Source organism: Oncorhynchus mykiss, chromosome 21 (assembly GCF_057628025.1).
Source record: "Oncorhynchus mykiss isolate SJ-2025 chromosome 21, ASM5762802v1, whole genome shotgun sequence".
NCBI lineage: Eukaryota > Metazoa > Chordata > Actinopteri > Salmoniformes > Salmonidae > Oncorhynchus > Oncorhynchus mykiss.
The window spans coordinates 52326593-52349341 of record NC_143042.1 but is presented as its reverse complement, the minus strand read 5'-3'; the positions used below and the strand labels follow the sequence as shown (position 1 = coordinate 52349341).

The window sequence follows — 22749 nt, the reverse complement described above, 5'->3', positions numbered from 1 at the left end:
GTAAGGGTAGTCTGGGTAGTAAGGGTAGTCTGGGTAGTCTGGGTAGTAAGGGTAGTCTGGGTAGTAAGGGTAGTCTGGGTAGTAAGGGTAGTCTGGGTAGTAAGGGTAGTCTGGGTAGTAAGGGTAGTCTGGGTAGTAAGGGTAGTCTGGGTAGTAAGGGTAGTCTGGGTAGTCTGGGTAGTAAGGGTAGTCTGGGTAGTAAGGGTAGTCTGGGTAGTCTGGGTAGTAAGGGTAGTCTGGGTAGTAAGGGTAGTCTGGGTAGTAAGGGTAGTCTGGGTAGTAAGGGTAGTCTGGGTAGTAAGGGTAGTAAGGGTAGTCTGGGTAGTAAGGGTAGTCTGGGTAGTCTGGGTAGTAAGGGTAGTCTGGGTAGTAAGGGTAGTCTGGGTAGTAAGGGTAGTCTGGGTAGTAAGGGTAGTCTGGGTAGTCTGGGTAGTAAGGGTAGTCTGCCTAATTGTACAGTGTATGTTCATAAAAGCATACGCAAGGTGTCAGTTCAGATTTATTGTTTGACATTTTTTGTTATTAAGCAAAACATGAAGCTACTGTTCTCGCACGAGGCATAAATACTCAATAAATAAAATATTGAAGAAAAATGTCATTGTTCAGTAAATGTTCAAGAGGAAAAAGGGAACTGTGTGGTGCATGTTCTATATTTGTGGGCGAGGGGTCAGGTACGGTACTATCGGCGAGGGTCAGGTACGGTACTTTACTATGGGCGAGGGTCAGGTACGGTACTTTACTATGGGCGAGGGTCAGGTACGGTACTATCGGCGAGGGTCAGGTACGGTACTATCGGCGAGGGTCAGGTACGGTACTATCGGCGAGGGTCAGGTACGGTACTATCGGCGAGGGTCAGGTACGGTACTATCGGCGAGGGTCAGGTACGGTACTATCGGCGAGGGTCAGGTACGGTACTTTACTATCGGCGAGGGTCAGGTACGGTACTTTACTATCTGCGAGGGTCAGGTACGGTACTATCGGTGAGGGTCAGGTACGGTACTATCGGCAAGTGTCAGGTACGGTACTTTACTATGGGTGAGGGTCAGGTACGGTACTTTACTATCGGCGAGGGTCAGGTACTTTACTATGGGTGAGGGTCAGGTACGGTACTATAGGTGAGGGTCAGGTACGGTACTATGGGCGAGGGTCAGGTACGGTACTTTACTATGGGCGAGGGTCAGGTACAGTACTTTACTATCGGCGAGGGTCAGGTACTTTACTATGGGTGAGGGTCAGGTACGGTACTATCGGTGAGGGTCAGGTACGGTACTTTACTATCGGTGAGGGTCAGGTACGGTACTTTACTATGGGCGAGGGTCAGGTACGGTACTATCGGCGAGGGTCAGGTACGGTACTTTACTATCGGCGAGGGTCAGGTACTTTACTATGGGCGAGGGTCAGGTACGGTACTATCGGTGAGGGTCAGGTACGGTACTTTACTATCGGCGAGGGTCAGGTACAGTACTTTACTATTGGCGGGGGTCAGGTACGGTACTTTACTATCGGCGAGGGTCAGGTATGGTACTTTACTATGGGCGAGGGTCAGGTACGGTACTTTACTATGGGCGAGGGTCAGGTACGGTACTATCGGCGGGGGTCAGGTACGGTACTATCGGCGAGGGTCAGGTACGGTACTTTACTATCGGTGAGGGTCAGGTACGGTACTTTACTATTGGCGAGGGTCAGGTACGGTACTATCGGTGAGGGTTAGGCTAATATTTCTTATATTGACTCAGCAGCTGTACAAGCCGGTTGGTCTCGGTAGTCAGCGGCTGTACAAACCGGTAGGTCTCGGTAGTAGGTCTCGGTAGTCAGCAGCTGAACAAGCCAGTAGGTCTCGGTAGTAGTAGGTCTCGGTAGTCAGCGGCTGTACAAACCGGTAGGTCTCGGTAGTAGGTCTCGGTAGTCAGCGGCAGAACAAGCCGGTAGGTCTCGGTAGTAGTAGGTCTCGGTAGTCAGCAGCTGAACAAGCCAGTAGGTCTCGGTAGTAGTAGGTCTCGGTAGTCAGCGGCTGTACAAACCGGTAGGTCTCGGTAGTAGGTCTCGGTAGTCAGCAGCTGAACAAGCCGGTAGGTCTCGGTAGTAGGCCTCGGTAGTCAGCGGCTGAACAAGCCGGTAGGTCTCGGTAGTAGGTCTCGGTAGTCAGCGGCAGAACAAGCCGGTAGGTCTCGGTAGTAGGTCTCGGTAGTCAGCGGCAGAACAAGCCGGTAGGTCTCGGTAGTAGGTCTCGGTAGTCAGCGGCAGAACAAGCCGGTAGGTCTCGGTAGTCAGCGGCAGAACAAGCCCTTACTGATCTGTTATTATTTATTGACCTGTTTTCTTCTCCATGTGACTCCTCGGCTATCTCCCTCCTCTCATCATTAATTAACTGTTACATTAAAAAAAGGTACCAAAGTAAAGATTATTAGATCAACTCTATATCCTCTCCCCCCATCCTCTTTCACCAGCTATTAAACCCTGTAGGTGTCAGGGCTCGCTCCCCTCCATCTCCTCCTCCTCTCCCTCTCCCTCTCCTCAGCTATTAAACCCTGTAGGTGTCAGGGCTCGCTCCCCTCCATCTCCTCCTCCTCCTCCTTCTCCCTCTCTCACCAGCTATTAAACCCTGTAGGTGTCAGGGAACTCTCCACTCTCCCTCTCCACTCTCACCAGCTATTAAACCCTGTAGGTCTCAGGGCTCTCTCCCCCCCCAATCTCACCAGCTATTAAACCCTGTAGGTCTCAGGGCTCTCTCCCCTCCCTCTCTCACCAGCTATTAAACCTGTAGGTCTTAGGGCTCTCTCCCCTCCCTCTCTCACCAGCTATTAAAACCTGTAGGTCTCAGGGCTCTCTCCCCTCTCTCTCTCACCAGCTATTAAACCCTGTAGGTCTCAGGGCTCTCTCCCCTCCCTCTCTCACCAGCTATTAAACCCTGTAGGTCTCAGGGCTCTCTCCCCTCCCTCTCTCACCAGCTATTAAACCCTGTAGGTCTCAGGGCTCTCTCTCACCAGCTATTAAACCCTGTAGGTCTCAGGGCTCTCTCTCACCAGCTATTAAACCCTGTAGGTCTCAGGGCTCTCTCTCACCAGCTATTAAACCCTGTAGGTCTCAGGGCTCTCTCCAGCTCCTCCTGGCTCCTCTTGCAGGCCACAATGTTGAGGAACTTGAAGATGTGGTACTTCCCCTTAGAGCAGATCTGGGCAGGCGGTTGCTGCAGGGGGTTGTTGTCCAAGACTATGGTCTGGAGTTGACGCAGGTGGCGGTAACACACGGGCACGTGGGAGATGTGGTTACAGGAGACGTCTAACCGGACCAGGGGTAACTCGGACAACTCTGAGAGGTAGAGAGAGAGAGGAGAGAGAGAGGGGGGGGGTGGTGGTGGGTTTAGTACCGAGATATCTAATCATCATGGAAATGACTGCATCTTGGGAAATAATCAAATGCACTTTTGTCACTAGCAAGTCAATGTTTTGATAGCCTTCAGGGGGAGTGGAGGGGGGGGGGGCTTTTATTTCAACTATGATTTTATTAAATTCAAATAACAGCCTGACTGATCTTTTGTCAAACCGTGTCGACTCAAAAGGAGTTGCTACAGTGGCTGTAACCCATGTTATGTTGGGATTAGTGTTTTTTTTTTTTGGAGGGATGCTATGAGGCCAGAGCTATACTGGTAACGTACAGATCATACAGTCACAGGCAGCTGGCTTGTTTCGCTGGGGGATTCTCACTACTGTATGCTTTTGTTTGGGGTAAAAATGATCTGGTAATGGTACTTAGACCTATATCTCTGAGGTAGTCTGGTCTGTTTGACAACAGGGTCACAGAAGACACATCAGGGTTAGTAGTGTGTTGGACTTAAGCCTAATGTATACACTATACACACAAGTATGTGAACACCCCTTTAAAATGAGTGGATTCGGCTGTTTCAGCCCCACCCGTTGCTGACAGGTGTATAAAAATCGAGCACATCGCCATGCAATCTCCATAGACAAACAGTGGCTGTACAATGGCTGTACACCGTCACAGGATGCCACCTTTCCAACAAGTCAGCTGGTCAATTTTATGCCCTGCTAGAGCTGTAAGTGCTGTTATTGTGAAGTGGACGTCTTAGGAGCAACAACGGCTCAACTGCGAAGTGGTAGGCCACACAAGCTCACAGAACAGGACAGCCAAGTGCTGAAGCGTGTAAAAATTGTCTGTCCTCGGTTACAACACTCACTACCCGGGTTCCAAACTGCCTCTGGAAGCAACGTCAGCACAAGAACTGTTCGTCGGAAAATTCATGAAATGGGTTTCTATGGCACTACAGCATACAACGGCATTCTAGACGATTCTGTGCTTTCAACTTTGTGGCAACAGTTTGGAGAAGGCCCTTTCCTGTCTCAGCATGACAATGTCACCGTGCACAAAGCGAGATCGGTGTGGAAGAACTTGACTGGCCTGCACAGAGCCCTCAATTCAACCTCGTCGAAGAACAGGCCTAAATCGGCAAACATCAGTGCCCGACCTTACGAATACTCATGGCTGAAAGGAAGCAAGTCCCTGCAGCAATGTTCCACCATCTAGTGGAAAGCCTTCCCAGAAGAGTGGAGGCTGTTATAGCAGCAATGTTCCAACATCTCTGTACCATCACTCATTCATATATCTTTATGTACATATTCTTTATCCCCTTACACTTGTGTCTATAAGGTAGTAGTTTTGGAATTGTTAGTTAGGTTACTCGTTGGTTATTACTGCATTGTCGGAACTAGAAGCACAAGCATTTCGCTACACTCGCATTAACATCTGCTAACCATGTGTATGTGACAAATAAAATTAGATTTGATTTACAGTCCCACAATTGGACAAGTAAATAAGATCGCTAATTTTGCTTGTGGGTTCCTGCATTGCGCGGTACGGTATAAATGAGGCGTTATATAGGGAAGAACGAATGACAGTCTCATTGGGGCATTACAGACAGGTCCAGGATCTAGTGCCTTGGGTCAATAATAAGATTAAGTACCAAAGTAGCTTATCGGTATAGAGGGATAAAGCTATAGAGGGCAGGGACACGTTGACACACAGAGTCGGTAACAACCACTTGTGCAGTCGAGGGGAAATTGCAGCCAAATTGTTTTAGAAATAAATAAAAAAATACAAATTATAATTTTGGGATAATATACAAACTTTTTTGATAAATATAAATTAGAAAAATAACATTTTATAGAGTAAATGTATTATTGGTTTCTTTTCTTTTCGATAAGAGATGAATGTGTAATGAATTTAAGGTTATTTGTGAATGTTAAAATGTACAGATTGTAAAGGGGTAATACACTAACTCCGATGATTAATAAAGGGTTAAAACACTAATATGCGAAGACAATATCTTCTGTGAACATGGTTGGTAGCGACACGCTAAAATTGTTGTGGAGATCTTTTTTTTGCTGCTCAAGTCAACTAGAAAACCCACAATGCAATGTTCTCCCTCTGGGATAGCTGGCTAGCTGGCTAGCTAGCTACACACAATAATACCAAAGTCAATATCAGCATGTGAAGTAGCTAGTTCGCGGTAAAAATCGACCCTAAAACAAACTGCCCTATCCATTTTAGGAATCTCTCAAGAGGTCGACTTTCAGTTCACCCAGAGCGATGCAGAGTACGTTGCTATGACAACAGCCCTTCCCCCCCCACACAGACACACAGGGGCACATTGCAAGATAGCACTTAATAATTTTCTACACTGTTTAAATTGAGCACGTCTAAGCTAAATATATATTTTGTCACGACGGTATAAAAAAAAAATATATATATATATATTTTTTTTTTGCAAACGGATGTATGTGTTCTTGTCAAGTACGGCCATACCATCTATTGGCTGATGTGGTGATCTGGACTGGAGGTGACTGTTTTAAAAGCTTTATTAAAAATGTTTATTACCCCTCATCTCCAGTGACCAGTTCCTTCGGGATTTCCTGATTTCACGGACGGACCACTTAGAAGTTACATCACGGCGGGGAAAATTGTTATTTTACCCACTGATAGACGATCGGGCTTCTCACCAAATTGATATGAGTTATGATTTTTTTTTTTTCCTGGGGGTGGAATATCCCTTTAAGATTGTGTCATTAGATTTGGGGTGAGATCGCAATAATTTTTTGAGAAAAACACAGACCCGCTGAAAAAGTTTGAATACCACTGGTATATTAAGGTGTACGTAGGGGTCAAAGGTCAGGTGTGTGTGTGTGTGTGTGTGTGTCTCTCTCACCCTCTGGCAGCGTGGTGAGCTGGTTCCGCCTCAAGTTGAGGTCTCTCAGACACTCCAGCTGACCCAGCTCCACAGGCAAACACTGCAGGCCATTACAACTCACATCCTACAGGACAGAGGAAAACCAATTCAGCAAAAGTTACTAACGGCAACCCAGGCCTTGGCTATACCCCAAAGGACTATGCAAGAGAGAAGGTCAAGAGAGGAAGGGGCGATAGGTCAGAGGGGAGTGGGTGAGTGGAGGGGCGGGGGGGGGACAGACAGGACTGTGAGCCAGCCAGTGAGGGTAGACAGCGTTAAGATAGCCATCCAGGACAGCGAGAAAGCGGAAGACAGCGAGAGAGAGAGAGGAAGACAGACAGGACTTGTGAGGTGAAGAGCGAGACAGACAGGACTGTGAGCCAGCCAGTGAGGGCAAAGAGAGGAAAGATAGATGACAGGACAGAGGGAGGGGAACCAGATAGAGAACCTAAAGTAAACAAAACCAGAGTAAGACTGCAAGAGAGATACCTACAGCAAAGAGAGAGAAACAGTGACAGATACCTAGAGCAAAGAGAGAGAGAGACAGTGACAGATACCTAGAGCAGAGAGAGAGAGACAGTGACAGATACCTAGAGCAAAGAGAGAGAGAGACAGTGACAGATACCTAGAGCAAAGAGAGAGAGAGAGACAGTGACAGATACCTAGAGCAAAGAGAGAGAGAGAGACAGTGACAGATACCTAGAGCAAAGAGAGAGAGAGACAGAGACAGATACCTAGAGCAAAGAGAGAGAGAGAGACAGATACCTAGAGCAGAGAGAGAGAGACAGATACCTAGAGCAGAGAGAGAGAGACAGATACCTAGAGCAGAGAGAGAGAGACAGATACCTAGAGCAGAGAGAGAGAGACAGATACCTAGAGCAGAGAGAGATAGACAGATACCTAGAGCAGAGAGAGACAGATACCTAGAGCAGAGAGAGAGAGACAGATACCTAGAGCAGAGAGAGAGAGACAGATACCTAGAGCAAACAGAGAGAGAGAGAGAGAGACAGATACCTAGAGCAAACAGAGAGAGAGAGAGACAGCCCTGCGAGGTGGGCAGTGGGTAACCTGAGGCAGCAGGGAAGTGGGTAACCTGGGGTAGTGGGCAACCTGAGGCAGTGGGTAACCTGAGGCAGTGGGTCAGTGGGTAACCTGAGGTAGTGGGTAACCTGAGGCAGTGGGTAACCTGAGGCAGTGGGTAACCTGAGGCAGTGGGTCAGTGGGTAACATGAGGTAGTGGGTAACCTGAGGCAGTGGGTAACCTGAGGCAGTGGGTAACCTGAGGCAGTGGGTAACCTGAGGCAGTGGGTAACCTGAGGCAGTGGGTCAGTGGGTAACATGAGGTAGTGGGTAACCTGAGGCAGTGGGTCGGTGGGTAACCTGAGGCAGTGGGTCGGTGGGTAACCTGAGGCAGTGGGTCGGTGGGTAACCTGAGGCAGTGGGTAACCTGAGGCAGTAGGTAACCTGAGGCAGTGGGTAACCTGAGGCAGTAGGTAACCTGAGGCAGTGGGTAACCTGAGGCAGTGGGTCAGTGGGTAACCTGAGGCAGTGGGTAACCTGAGGCAGTGGGTAACCTGAGGCAGTGGGTAACCTGAGGCAGTGGGTAACCTGGGTCAGTGGGTAACCTGGGTCAGTGGGTAACCTGAGGCAGTGGGTAACCTGGGTCAGTGGGTAACCTGAGGCAGTGGGTAACCTGGGTCAGTGGGTAACCTGGGTCAGTGGGTAACCTGAGGCAGTGGGTCAGTGGGTAACCTGAGGTAGTGGGTAATCTGAGGTAGTGGGTAACCTGAGGCAGTGGGTCAGTGGGTAACCTGAGGTAGTGGGTAACCTGAGGCAGTGGGTCGGTGGGTAACCGGAGGTGTGGGTGGGTATCACTACGTACCAGCTGTCGGAGGTGCGTGAGGGTATGTATGGAGGTGGGCAGGGCTGACAGCTTGTTGTTGCTGACGATCAGGACTCTCAGGAGGGGGAGCTGACACATCGAGGGGGGCAGGCTGGAGAGGAGGTTACGGCTGCAAGGACGGACACACAGAACAATTATGAACAGCAAAACACGGACGCGCAGGTACCTGTAGGAGTGCAAGGAAAAGGGATGTCACCTGAGGTTGAGGTAGGTGAGAGCCTGTAGGTGACAGAGGTCGGGGGTGAGGGAGCGAACACAGTTGTGGTACAAGCTGAGCGTCTCCAAGGAGATGAACTGGCACAGCTCCTCTGGCAGCTCGCACAGACGGTTCTTAGAAAGGTCTGAAACAAGAAGGACCAATCACGGTCAATAACACTGGTATATTCGACAACGGCGACCAATCACAGTCAATAATATTGCCATGAGAAACAAAAAAAAGGACCAATCACACATCAATGACACTGACAAGAGACGGCTTGTCAGACCAGCACACAGCCACACAAACACGCAGCACACACACAGTTCTTGGGCATCGCCAGCAGACAAAGTTTGATATTTTGGATTCTTCATCAGCAATATGAATGCATCTGAACCGGAGTCGGGAGAAACCTAGCCCTTCTCAAAGCATTGGCCAAACATGAACAAAAGAGCTCAAAGACGCAAACTGAAATTCCACTGACAGGTCCTGGCAGACAGGACTCCACCAAGGCCGTGTGTCCATTTGAGAGTACAGACAATCTGGGCTTTTCTGAATATAGGCCGAATAGCCTCCTTCACAGCTGCTGGCTGGCTGGCTGGCTGGAAGCCCCGGTCAACTGTCGTCTCTCAACATTCTCCCTCCCTCTATCCTACTCTCATCCAAGTCCTCTCCCTTTCCCTCTCTCTGGCATGCATTTCTGTCTCCTTTCCGCACAGTCATGTTCACCATCAGTCTCCCAGTAAAATCCTACTTGAGTCAAATTAGAAAAGTATTTGGCTTTAAATATACTTAAATATCAAAAGTAAAATGTCATTTCTAAAATATATTTCAGTATCAAAAATAAAAATCCTTTCAAAATCCTTAAATTAAGCAAACCAGACGGTGGTCTAGATAAATGTTTATTTTTATGGCTAGCCAGGGGCACACTCCCAACACTCAGACATCACTTACAAACGAAGATTGTGTTTAGTGAGTCCACCAGATCAGAGACAGTAAGGATGTTCTCTTGATAACATGCGTGTGAAGTAGACCATTTTTCTGTCCTGCTAAGCATTCAAAATGCAATGAGTACCTTTGGGTGTCAGGGAAAATGTATCGAGTAGAAACCACATACATTTTCTTTAGGAATGTAGTGAAGTAAAAGTTGTCAAAAATCTAAATAGTAAAGTACAGATAAACCCCCCCCCCCCCAAAAAAAAAGTAGTACTTTTACACCACTGATAAAAAGGGGTTTCATTATGCTCACCAAAATAACAGTTTCACATGCTCCACTAAAATGGACGCCAACATTCCAGCGGAACCCACAACCGTGCGTGTGTGTGCGTGTGTGTGTGTGTGTGTGTGTGTGTGTGTGTGTGTGTGTGTGTGTGTGTGTGTCTTGTGATTCACCCAGGAGCTGACGGCACTAGGGGTAGCCTATATGAGAATGTGTAGTACACTGTGTGTTTACAGTAACCAGGAAAGCGTGAACATGTCCATACAATAGCCATGCAAATGAGTGTGAGACCTTACAAATGGCTATTAGGAGTATCTCCTGCCTAAATACACTACCGTTCAAAAGTTTGGGGTCACTTATTTTATTAAAATAAATTTAAAAAATTGTCAATTAAAGTAACATCAAATTGATCAGAAATACAGTGTAGACATTGTTAAAATGTTGTAAATGACTATTGTAGGTGGAAAAACGGCAGATTTTTAATGGGATATCTACATAGGACTACAGAGGCCCCTTATCAGCAACCATCACTCCTGTGTTCCAATGGCACTTTGTGTTAGCTAATCCAAGTTTATCATTTTAAAGAGGCTAATTGATCATTAGAAAACCCTTTTGAAATTATGTTAGCACAGCTGAAAACTGTTGTACTGATTAAAGAAGCAATAAAACTGTCCTCCTTTAGACTAGAGTATCTGGAGATTCAGCATTTGTGGGTTCGATTACAGGCTCAAAATGGCCAGAAACAAAGGACTTTGAGAAATTGCCAAGAAACTGAAGATCTTGTACAACGCTGTGTACTACTCCCTTCACAGAACAGCACAAACTGGCTCTAACCAGAATAGAAAGAGGAGTGGGAGGCCCCGGTGCACAACTGAGCCAGAGGACAAGTACATTAGTGTCTAGTTTGAGAAACAGATGCCTCACAAGTCCTCAACTGGCAGCTTCATTAAGTAGTACCTGCATAACACCAGTCTCAACGTCAACAGTGAAGAGGCGACTCCAAGATGGTGGCCTTCTAGGCAAAGTTCCTCTGGCCAGTGTCTGTGTTCTTTTGCCCATTTTAATCTTTGATTTTTATTGGCCAGTCTGAGATATGGCTTTTTCTTTACAACGTTTGATGGTCAACTTGGATTAGCTAACACAACGTGCCATTGGAACACAGGAGTGATGGTTGCTGATAATGGACCTCTGTACACTGTAGATATTCCATAAAAAATCTGCCATTTCCAGCTACAATAGTCATTTACAAAATTAACAATGGTCTACACTGTATTTCTGATCGATTTGATGTTATTTTAAATGGACCAACAAAAAAAAAAATTGCTTTTCTTTCAAAAACAAGGACATTTCTTAATGACCCCAAACTTTTGAACGGTAGTGTATATACAGCAACGTTAACAGTCCAAAGTTGACACACCTACTCATTCCAGGTTTTTTTTTTTTTTTTTTTACAATCTTCTATACTGTAGAATAATAGTTTAGACATCAAAACTATGAAATAACATATGGAATCATGTAGTAACCAACAAACAAACAAAAAAGTTAAATTAATCTAAATATATATGTTATATTTGAGATTCTTCAAAGTAGCCACCCTTTGCCTTGATGACAGCTTTGCACACTCATGGCATTCTCTCAACCAGCTTCATGGGGTAACCTGGAATGCATTTCAATTAGCAGGTGTGCCTTCTAAAAAATAAAAAAAAAGTTAATTTGTGGAATTTATTTCCTTCTTAATGCGTTTGCCAATCAGTTGTGTTGTGACAAGGTAAGGGTTGACTACAGAAGATGGTCTTTCACCAAATAGGGATACATCCATATTATGTCAAGAACAGCTCAAATAAGCAAAGAGAAACGACAGTCCATCATTACTTTAAGACAGGAAGGTCAGTCAATCGGAACATTTCAAGAACTTTGAAAGTTTCTTCAAGTGCAGTCGCAAAAACCATCAAGCTCTATGATGAAACTGGCTCTCATGAGGACCGCCACAGGAATGGAAGACCCAGAGTTACCTCTGCTGTGGAGGATAAGTTCATTAGAGTTACCATCCTCAGAAATTGCAGCCCAAATAAATAATTGAGAGTTCAAGTAACAGACATCTCAACATCAGCTGTTCAGCAGAGATTGCGTTTATCAGGCCTTCATGGTTGAATTGCTGCAAAGAAACCACTACTAAAGGACACCAATAATAATAAGAAGAGACTTGCTTGGGCCAAGAAACACGAGCAACGGACATTAGACCGGTGGAAATCTGTCCTTTGGTCTGATGAGTCCAAATTTGAGATTTGTGGTTCTAACCATCATGTCTTTGTGAGACGCAGAGTAGGTGAATGGATGATCTCTCCACGTGCGGTTCCCACATGAAGCATGGAGGAGGTGGTATTATGGTGCTGTGCTGGTGACACTGTCTGATTTATTTAGAATTTATCTAGCATTCTGCAGTAAAACACCATCCCATCTGGTTTGCGCTTAGTGGGATTATCATTTGTTTTTCAACAGGACAATGACCCCAAACACACAAGGTCAATGGATGATCTCTGCATGTGTGGTTCCCACTGTGAAGCATGGAGTAGGTGTAATGGTGTAGGTGTGCTTTCCTGGTGACATAGTCTGCGGTTTATTTCGAATTCAAGGCAAACTTAAACAGCAGGGCTACCACAGCATTTGGCATTGACACGCAATGCTATTTGGTTTGCGCTTCATGGGAGTATCATTTGTTTTTCAACAGGACAATGACCCAACACACCTCCAGGCTGTGTAAAGGCTATTTGACCAAGAAGGAGAGTGATGGAGTGCTGCATCAGATGACATGGCCTCCACAATCACCCGACCTCAACCCAATTGAGACTGTTTGGGATGAGTTGGACCGCAGAGTGAAGGAGAAGCTGCCAACAAGTGCTCAGCATATGATAACTTCTTCAAGACTGTTGGAAAATCATTCCAGGTGAAGCTGGTTGAGAGAATGCCAAGAGTGTGTGCAAAAGTGTCAAGGCAAAGGGTGGCTACTTTGAAGAATCTAAAAATCTATTTTGATTTGTTTAAACCTGTTTCTAGTTACTACATCATTCCATATGTGTTACTTCATAGTTTGTCTTTCTAAAAATAAAATAATGAAAATAAAGAAAAACCTTTGAATGAGTAGGTATGTCCAAACTTGACTGGCACTGTATATACAGTCGCTATGCTGAGAGCGCTCTCTTTCTGTCTCCATTGTCTTACTGCTAGAGTGGGGCTGGGTGAACAATGGAGGGGGGAATGGAGTGTTGACCCGGTTCGCTCGGAGTCCCTGCACTCACCCCTGAAGAAACCCCTCCTCCCATCTTCTACCCCCCCCCCCCCCGTCCTCTATTCCCCTCCCCCCGTCCTCTCTCCTCTCTCTTCCTCCCACCCTTCAAGTCCTATTCCCGGCCGGACCGACCGACACTCCGCTCTCACACTCCAGAGCTTTTGTCCTGCTGTTTGTTTTGGCAAGGAAGTGTTTCGGAAAACAAACTCACTCGCAACCCCTATACACTTCTCCTCTCTCCCGCCACACACACACACACACACACACCTTGTCCAAGTCCCACTCGAAGCGGAGGCCTCCCATCTGTAGCTGAGATGTCCCAGCTTCTCCCCAGCCCAATTGCGATAACGAACAACGGACACAGCCGCTATCTAACGATCGTACACATGGGAAAAGCTTCATTTTTTTGGAGGAATGGGATCTGGCTGTGCTGACAGCGGGTATTGAAATGTCCTGCATCCGGCTGGCATTCCAGAGCAGAGCTGGAGAGAGGTGGTGGTCAACTAGCCTAAGGCAACACAGTAGATATAAACCCGAGTCATTTGGAATAACAGGGTTCCATGGAGAACAAAGATTTCAATTATTGAGTTTAAAATCGGAGTCGCTAGTCGACAAGCTCGAGGACTTGGCAGATCCACGGTACAGACTTCAGGCAACTTCTGTCCCAACAGTTGTGGCTACACAATATAAACCCAACATTAAACATTTTAAAAATAAAAAGTGAAAAAAAAAATCTACAAAAAATAGTAAATTGTACTTGTCACATGCGTCAAATACAACAACAGCTGTAGACCTTACTGTGAAACGCTTTCACAAACATGTACTTGATGGTTGTTTTCCCTCTAGGATGAACACAAGCCTCAAAACTCGTCTGAAGGTAGCCCGGTACCAGTTTACATGGAAGTACTTTAGTTCCCATAAAAAATTTAAATAAAATACACACACACACACACACACACACACACACACACACACACAGCATTCTAAAAGAATTCAGACCCATTGACTTCTTCCAAATGTTGTTACATTACAGCCTTATTCTGAAAGGGATTAAATAAAACACATTCCTCAATCTTACACACAAGACCCCATAATGACATCGCAATACAACATAATGACATCACAATACACCATAATGACATCACAATACACCATAATGAAAGTGAAAGCAGGTTTTTAAATTGTTTTGCAAATTCATAAAAAAAAAATATATATAAATATATTTACATAAGTATTCAGACCCTTTGCTACAAGACTCGAAATTGAGCTCAAGTGCATCCGGTTTCCATTGATCATACTTGAGATGCTTCTACAACTTGATTGGAGTCCACCTGTGGTAAAATCAATTGATTGGACATGATTTGGAAAGGCACACATCTGTCTATATAAAAAGGTCCCAGAGTTGACAGTGCATGTCAGAGCAAAAACCAAGCGAAGGAATTGTTCGTAGCGTTCCGAGACAAGATTATGTCATGGCACAGATCTGTGGCAGGGTACCAAAACAAATCTGCAGAATTGAAGGTCCAAGAACACAGTGGCCTCCATCATTCTTAAACGGAAGAAGTTTGGAACCACTAAGACTCTCCTAGAGCTGGCCGCCTGGCCAAACGGGGAGGAAAAGCCTTGTTCAGGGAGGTGACCAATAACCCAAATGGTCACTCTGACAAAGCTCTAGAGTTCCTCTGGGGAGATGGGAGAACCTTCTAGGAAGACGACCATCTCTGCAGCACTGCACCAATCAGGCCTTTACGGTAGAGTGGCCAGACCGAAGCAACTCAGTAAAAAGGCACATGAGTCCGCTTTGAGGACTCTCAGACAATGAGAAACAAGAATGTCTGGTCTGATGAAACCAAGATTGAACTCTTTGGCTTTAATGTCAAGCGTCACATCTAGAAGAAACTTGGCACCATCCCTATGGTGACGCAAGGTGGTGGAAGCGTCATGCTGTGGGGGTGTTTTTCAGCAGCAGGGACTGGGAGACTAGTCAGGAACGAGGGAAAGATGAACAGAGCAAAGTACATAGAGATCCTTAATGAAAACTTGCTACACAGCACTCCGGACCTCAGACTGAGGCGAAGGTTCACCTTCCAACAGGATAACAACTCTAAGCACACAGCCAAGACAAGGCAGGAGTGGCTTTGGGACAAGTCTCTGAATGTCCGTGAGTGACCCAGCCAGAGCCCGGTCCTGAACCCGATTGAACATCTCTGGAGACCTGAAGATAGCGACACAGCGACGCTCCACATCCATCCTGTCAGAGCCTGAGAGGATCTGCGGAGAAGAAATGGGAGAAACTCCCCAAATACAGGTGTTCCAAGCTTATAGCATCATAACCAAGAATACTCGAGGCTGTAATCGCTGCCACAAGTGCTTCAACAAAGTACTGAGTAAAGGGTCTGAATACTGATGTAAATGTGATAACAGTTTATTTTAAATACATAAAAAACAAACTGTTTTCACTGTCATTATGGGGTCTAGTGATGTCATTATGGGGTCTAGTGATGTCATTATGGGGTCTAGTGATGTCATTATGGGGTCTAGTGATGTCATTATGGGGTCTAGTGATGTCATTATGGGGCCTAGTGATGTCATTATGGGGCCTAGTGATGTCATTATGGGGTCTAGTGATGTCATTATGGGGTCTAGTGATGTCATTATGGGGTCTAGTGATGTCATTATGGGGTCTAGTGATGTCATTATGGGGTCTAGTGATGTCATTATGGGGTATAGTGATGTCATTATGGGGTATAGTGATGTCAATTTAAATCAATTTTAGAACAAGGCTGTAATGAGGCCAAATGTGGAAAAAGTCAAGGGGTCTGAATAGTTTCTGAATGCGCAGTATTCATCCTGAACTTTATCATCATTTTCAGTTTTAAAGGACAGACGTGTAAAACAAACTTCCTTTTTTATTAAAATATTTTACTATCGGTTGTTCCGTTAATGAATAATAATAATGAATATATATATTAATATAATGCAATGTGTTTTTATGGGCTAATAGAAGTAATAATAGAAGGCCAAATTCAATGTTTCATCAAATATTTTTTTATATAAATCTTTAAAAAAAAATGTTTTTTTATAGATACATACTTAGAGGTCCTAAAATTCTTACTCAAATTATCCTTGGAATGGCCTTCTTAAAACAAATCCATGTTAGCTTAGTAGAAACCCAGCCTTGGGCCCTTAAACACACACACACACACGGCTAGCATGTAACCAGACCAATCTATAGGCACTTTAAAAAGCTAAGCTTGACCTTGCATGACCCCATACTGCGTAACCATGGTGATGAAGCAGATATTGTGATGACTCAACACCAAGGTCACATGACTGGCCCTCAAACCCCCCCATCAACCTAACAAATGAGCTAGGTTGTCTTAAAACCTTTTCACTCGCTCTGAAACAAAACAGTCACACAGCAGCACATGTCTAGACCATCCACGATGCTAATTCAATTACACAGCCTTGTTAAAAACAACAGTCCAAGTCTAACCATTATTCTAAACTATTAGTTGACAATGGGTTCATAATTAGAAAAACTAATTATAGGTGGATGGGTGTAGCAAAACAAGAGGACTGAAATCACTCATGTCTCCGAGGGGCGTTGACCTTCTGACCCCTAGCAGTCAAAACGTGGGTACTAAAATGGGGAGCAAACCTTGATGAAAAATCAGCTTTGGTACTGATATGATGAACACCTAATGCATGAGGTAAGAGGGGGCCTTGTCTGTGTCACCTCCCCACACAAAGACCTCGACCCAGTCTCAAATTACACCACTGACGACAAGTCAGAGCGAGCGAGAGAGAGATGAGGAAGTTACGTAGCCAGTCAAGTCACTGCCCAAGACAAACTCATGTTGAAATGTGAACAGTATCGGCTTCATTGAAATGACTGGATAATAGAAAAGGATGCAGGCCAGCGCATAAATAGAAAGAACGACTATTCTTCATTCAAGTGACAATTAGGCTTGGAGGTATAACATACACAGTGAATTGGGAAAGTACTCAGACCCTTTCACATTTTGTTACGCTACAGCCTTATCCTAAAAATGTATTAAAATTCACCACCCCCCCCCGCTCAAAATACACACAATACCCCATAATGACATCACAATACCCCATAATGACATCACAATACCCCATTATGACATCACCATACCCCATAATGACATCACAATACCCGATAATGACATCACCATACCCCATAATGACATCACAATACCCCATAATGACAAAGCAAAAACAGGTTTAAAACTTTTTGCTAATTTATACATTTACAGAAGTATTCAGACCTTTTGTTATGAGATTCGAAATTGAGCTCAGGTGCATCCTGTTTCCATTGATCATCCTTAAGATGTTTCTACAACTTGATTGGAGTCCACCTGTGGTAAATTCAATTGACTGGACATGATTTGCAAAGGCACACACCTGTCTATATAAAGGTCCCACAGTTGACAGTGCGTGTCAGAGTTAAAACCAAGCCATGAGGTCAAAGGAATTGTCCGTAGCGTTCCGAGACAGGATTGTGTCGAGGCACAGATCTGGGGAAAGGAACAAACAAAAATGTCTTCAGCATTGCAGGTCCCCAAGAACACAGTGGACTCCATCATTCTTAAATGGAAGAAGTTTGGAACCACCAAGACTCTTCCTAGAGCTGGCCGCCCAGCCAGGAGAGAAGGGCCTTGGTCAGGGAGGTGAACAAGAACTCAATGGTCACTCCGACAGAGCTTCAGAGTTCCTCTGTGGAGATGGCTGCCCTTCTGGAAGCTTCTCCCATCTCTGTAGCACTCCACCAAATCAGGTCTTTATGGTAGAGTGGCCAGATGGAAGCCAGTCCTCAGTAAAACGCACATGACAGCCCGCTTGGAGTTTGCCAAAAGGCACCTAAAGGACTCCCAGAACACGAGAAACAAGATTTTTCTGGTTCAAATCAAATCAAATTTTATTTGTCACATACACATGGTTAGCAGATGTTAGTGCGAGTGTAGCGAAATGCTTGTGCTTCTAGTTCCGACAATGCAGTAATAACAAGTAATCTAACTAACAATTCCAAAACTACTGTCTTGTACACAGTGTAAGGGGATAAAGAATATGTACATAAGGATATATGAATGAGTGATGGTACAGAGCAGCATAGGCAAGATACAGTAGATCGTATCGAGTACAGTATGTACAAATGAGATGAGTATGTAAACAAAGTGGCATAGTATAAAGTAGCTAGTGATACATGTATTACATAAGGATACCGTCGATGATATAGAGTACAGTATATACGTATGCATATGAGATGAATAATGTAGGGTAAGTAACATTTATATAAGGTAGCATTGTTTAAAGTGGCTAGTGATATATTTACGTCATTTCCCATCAATTCCCATTATTAAAGTGGCTGGAGTTGAGTCAGTGTCAGTGTTAGTGGTGGCTGTTTAACAGTCTGATGGCCTTGAGATAGAAGCTGTTTTTCAGTCTCTCGGTCCCAGCTTTGATGCACCTGTACTGACCTCGCCTTCTGGATGATAGCGGGGTGAACAGGCAGTGGCTCGGGTGGTTGATGTCCTTGATGATCTTTATGGCCTTCCTGTGACATCGGGTGGTGTAGGTGTCCTGGAGGGCAGGTAGTTTGCCCCCGGTGATGCGTTGTGCAGACCTCACTACCCTCTGGAGAGCCTTACGGTTGAGGGCGGTGCAGTTGCCGTACCAGGCGGTGATACAGCCCGCCAGGATGCTCTCGATTGTGCATCTGTAGAAGTTTGTGAGTGCTTTTGGTGACAAGCCGAATTTCTTCAGCCTCCTGAGGTTGAAGAGGCGCTGCTGCGCCTTCTTCACCACGCTGTCTGTGTGGGTGGACCAATTCAGTTTGTCTGTGATGTGTATGCCGAGGAACTTAAAACTTGCTACCCTCTCCACTACTGTTCCATCGATGTGGATAGGGGGGTGTTCCCTCTGCTGTTTCCTGAAGTCCACAATCATCTCCTTAGTTTTGTTGACGTTGAGTGTGAGGTTATTTTCCTGACACCACACTCCGAGGGCCCTCACCTCCTCCCTGTAGGCCGTCTCATCGTTGTTGGTAATCAAGCCTACCACTGTTGTGTCGTCCGCAAACTTGATGATTGAGTTGGAGGCGTGCGTGGCCACGCAGTCGTGGGTGAACAGGGAGTACAGGAGAGGGCTCAGAACGCACCCTTGTGGGGCCCCAGTGTTGAGGATCAGCGGGGAGGAGATGTTGTTGCCTACCCTCACCACCTGGGGGCGGCCCGTCAGGAAGTCCAGTACCCAGTTGCACAGGGCGGGGTCGAGACCCAGGGTCTCGAGCTTGATGACGAGCTTGGAGGGTACTATGGTGTTGAATGCCGAGCTGTAGTCGATGAACAGCATTCTCACATAGGTATTCCTCTTGTCCAGATGGGTTAGGGCAGTGTGCAGTGTGGTTGAGATTGCATCGTCTGTGGACCTATTTGGGCGGTAAGCAAATTGGAGTGGGTCTAGGGTGTCAGGTAGGGTGGAGGTGATATGGTCCTTGACTAGTCTCTCAAAGCACTTCATGATGATGGTTCTGATAAAAACCAAAGATAGAACTCTTTGGCCTGAATGCCAAGCGTCACGTCTGAGGTCTCCCATCTGTAGCGTCTTACCCAAGAAGACTTGAGGCTGTAATCACTGCCAAAGTACTGAGTAAAATGTCTGAAAACATATGTCAAATGTGATCCGTTTTGAATCATTAATACGCAACATTTTCGGGAAAAAAAACTATTTTTGCTTTGTCATTATGGGTGGGTGTTGGGTGTAGATTTTTTATTTTACCTTTATTTAACTAGGCAAGTCAGTTATGAACAAATTCTTATTTTCAATAATGGCCTAGGAACAGTGGGTTAACTGCCTGTTCAGGGGCAGAACGACAGATTTGTACCTTGTCAGCTCGGGGGTTTGAACTTGCAACCTTCCGGTTACTAGTCCAACGCTCTAACCACTAGGCTACCCTGCCGCCCGATTGAAGGGGGGGGGGGGGGGGCAATTCAATAAATTCTGGAATAAGGCTGTAATGTAACAAAGATTAAGAAAAAGGGGTCTGAATACTTTCCGAACCTTTATACCGGGGCTATTTGAAGAGCCACAGGAGGGTTTTTCAGTAGTCAATACCGTTGAAACCAGTTGTTTTAAGTTTAATAAAAGTAGCTACAAATATTCTAATTCGAGTAACAAGAAGTTCAGACATCCACATATACAGTGGGGCAAAAAAGTATTTAGTCAGCCACCAATTGTGCAAGTTCTCCCACTTAAAAAGACGAGAGGCCTGTAATTTTCATCATAGGTACACTTCAACTATGACAGACAAAATTAGGAGAAAAAGAAAATCCAGAAAATCACATTGTAGGATTTTTTTATGAATTTATTTGCAAATTATGGTGGAAAATAAGTATTTGGTCACCTACAAACAAGCAAGATTTCTGGCTCTCAAAGACCTGTAACTTCTTTAAGAGGCTCCTTCCTCTGTCCTCCACTCGTTACCTGTATTAATGGCACCTGTTTGAACTTGTTATCAGTATAAAAGACACCTGTCCACAACCTCAAACAGTCACACTCCAAACTCCACTATGGCCAAGACCAAAGAGCTGTCAAAATTGTAGACCTGCACCAGGCACGGAAGACAGAATCTGCAATAGGTAAGCAGCTTGGTTTGAAGAAATCAACTGTGGGAGCAATTATAGTTGAAGAGTACCTATGATGAAAATTACAGGCCTCAGTCATCTTTTTAAGTGGGAGTACTTGCACAATTGGTGGCTGACTAAATACTTTTTTGCCCCACTGTATATGTTTACAATGGGTGTTCAATGATTCAAACTAATTGACCAACGTCGGTTCAATTATATTTAGTTTTGTGTTTCTCATGCGCAGTTTCTCTAGAGACAAATCAGATCAAGCCCAAACTGTGCCATGAAGTAGGGAGTTGTTTCCAACATGCCAATATTCTACATAGTTCAGGGCACAACCAAATGTGTTGATTAACTACAATGACCATAATGCATTGCGCGCCTACTTGTCCGGTCTGTGTGGGGAGAACACGGAGAGGAGACAGGCAATCCAGAGGGATAGAGAGCAGTTGCTTCGCCAGGTATCTCCACTTGAATATACATGATCTAAGTGATTGATAGTTGGTATTCAGCAGTCATAGTAGTATGTCTTATTTACTATGAAAAACTACTAAAATAGTGATATGTCAGACAGCAGCTCTATAGAAATGAGATGACTTGGAATGAAATAATAAAGTCATCATATAAAACCAATGTAATAAACACAACACTGAAATATTTTCCTAAAGTAAATGAATGTGAATAATGGTTAATAAGCGATCAGCACTAATGTACAGTCACTAGCATGGTACTTTTATTAATTATTTTATTCTGTGATGTTACAGAATTCAACCCATTTAAATGGTTCAAAGTAGAAAAAAAATCCCCCCCCGAAAACTGTGATTTATTTTTTATAACCGAAACCAAATCGACCTGAAGAAATAACTAGTGCTTGTTTCTCGGTCTCTGCGCATCAGTGTCGGATTGAAGTAGGTGTGGGTGAGAAGGTGTGATGGTGAGAAGGTGTGATGGTGTGATGGTGTGTGTGTGATGGTGTGTGTGTGATGGTGTGTGTGTGATGGTGTGTGTGTGATGGTGTGTGTTGGTGTGTGTTGGTGTGTGATGGTGTGATGGTGTGTGTGTGATGGTGTGTGTTGGTGTGTGATGGTGTGTGTTGGTGTGTGATGGTGTGTGATGGTGTGTGTGTGATGGTGTGTGATGGTGTGTGATTGTGTGTGTGTGTGTGATTGTGTGTGTGTGTGTGATGGTGTGTGTGTGATGGTGTGTGTGTGTGATGGTGTGTGTGTGTGATGGTGTGTGTGTGTGATGGTGTGTGTGTGTGTGTGTGTGATGGTGTGTGTGTGTGTGTGTGATGGTGTGTGTGTGTGTGTGATGGTGTGTGTGTGTGTGTGATGGTGTGTGTGTGTGTGTGATGGTGTGTGTGTGTGTGTGATGGTGTGTGTGTGTGATGGTGTGTGTGTGTGATGGTGTGTGTGTGTGTGATGGTGTGTGTGTGTGTGATGGTGTGTGTGTGTGTGATGGTGTGTGTGTGTGTGATGGTGTGTGTGTGTGTGATGGTGTGTGTGTGTGATGGTGTGTGTGTGTGATGGTGTGTGTGTGTGATGGTGTGTGTGTGTGATGGTGTGTGTGTGTGATGGTGTGTGTGTGTGATGGTGTGTGTGTGTGTGATGGTGTGTGTGTGTGTGATGGTGTGTGTGTGTGTGATGGTGTGTGTGTGTGATGGTGTGTGTGTGTGTGATGGTGTGTGTGTGTGTGATGGTGTGTGTGTGTGTGATGGTGTGTGTGTGTGTGATGGTGTGTGTGTGTGTGATGGTGTGTGTGTGTGTGATGGTGTGTGTGTGTGTGATGGTGTGTGTGTGTGTGATGGTGTGTGTGTGTGTGATGGTGTGTGTGTGTGTGATGGTGTGTGTGTGTGTGATGGTGTGTGTGTGTGTGATGGTGTGTGTGTGTGTGATGGTGTGTGTGTGTGTGTGATGGTGTGTGTGTGTGTGTGATGGTGTGTGTGTGTGTGATGGTGTGTGTGTGTGTGATGGTGTGTGTGTGTGTGATGGTGTGTGTGTGTGATGGTGTGTGTGTGTGATGGTGTGTGTGTGTGATGGTGTGTGTGATAGAGAGAGACTGTTTCTCCGTGTCCATGATAAAAGAGAAACAGTGTTGAAGTCCAAATACGTCAGATGTGATTTATTCTCGATCCCACAGCCAAGAAACTTCACACTCCGCCCTCAACACCACACTGAAATCCAAGGCAAGAGGGAACTGGGGCCTCTGTGTGTGTGTGTGTGTCAGAGAGATAATTACTTACGCCCACACAT

At 45.2% G+C, this 22749-nt stretch overlaps 1 protein-coding gene across 3 annotated transcripts in view; it reads right to left on the bottom strand.

Annotated features, from left to right (window-relative positions):
- Positions 1-22749, bottom strand: part of lrch4 (leucine-rich repeats and calponin homology (CH) domain containing 4) — a 56523-nt gene that overhangs the window by 18161 nt on the left and 15613 nt on the right. For 2 of the 3 annotated variants that reach the window (XM_036958280.2, XM_036958279.2), the window contains exons 2-5: positions 8341-8485; positions 8124-8253; positions 6221-6326; positions 3063-3309 (exon numbers count right to left, since the gene is read on the bottom strand). In XM_036958280.2, the coding sequence (XP_036814175.1) occupies positions 3063-3309; positions 6221-6326; positions 8124-8253; positions 8341-8485 (628 nt within the window). Of the gene's footprint in view, positions 1-2444; positions 2593-3062; positions 3310-6220; positions 6327-8123; positions 8254-8340; positions 8486-22749 lie in introns of those variants that run through there. The other variant, XM_090214899.1, reaches the window with a different exon arrangement.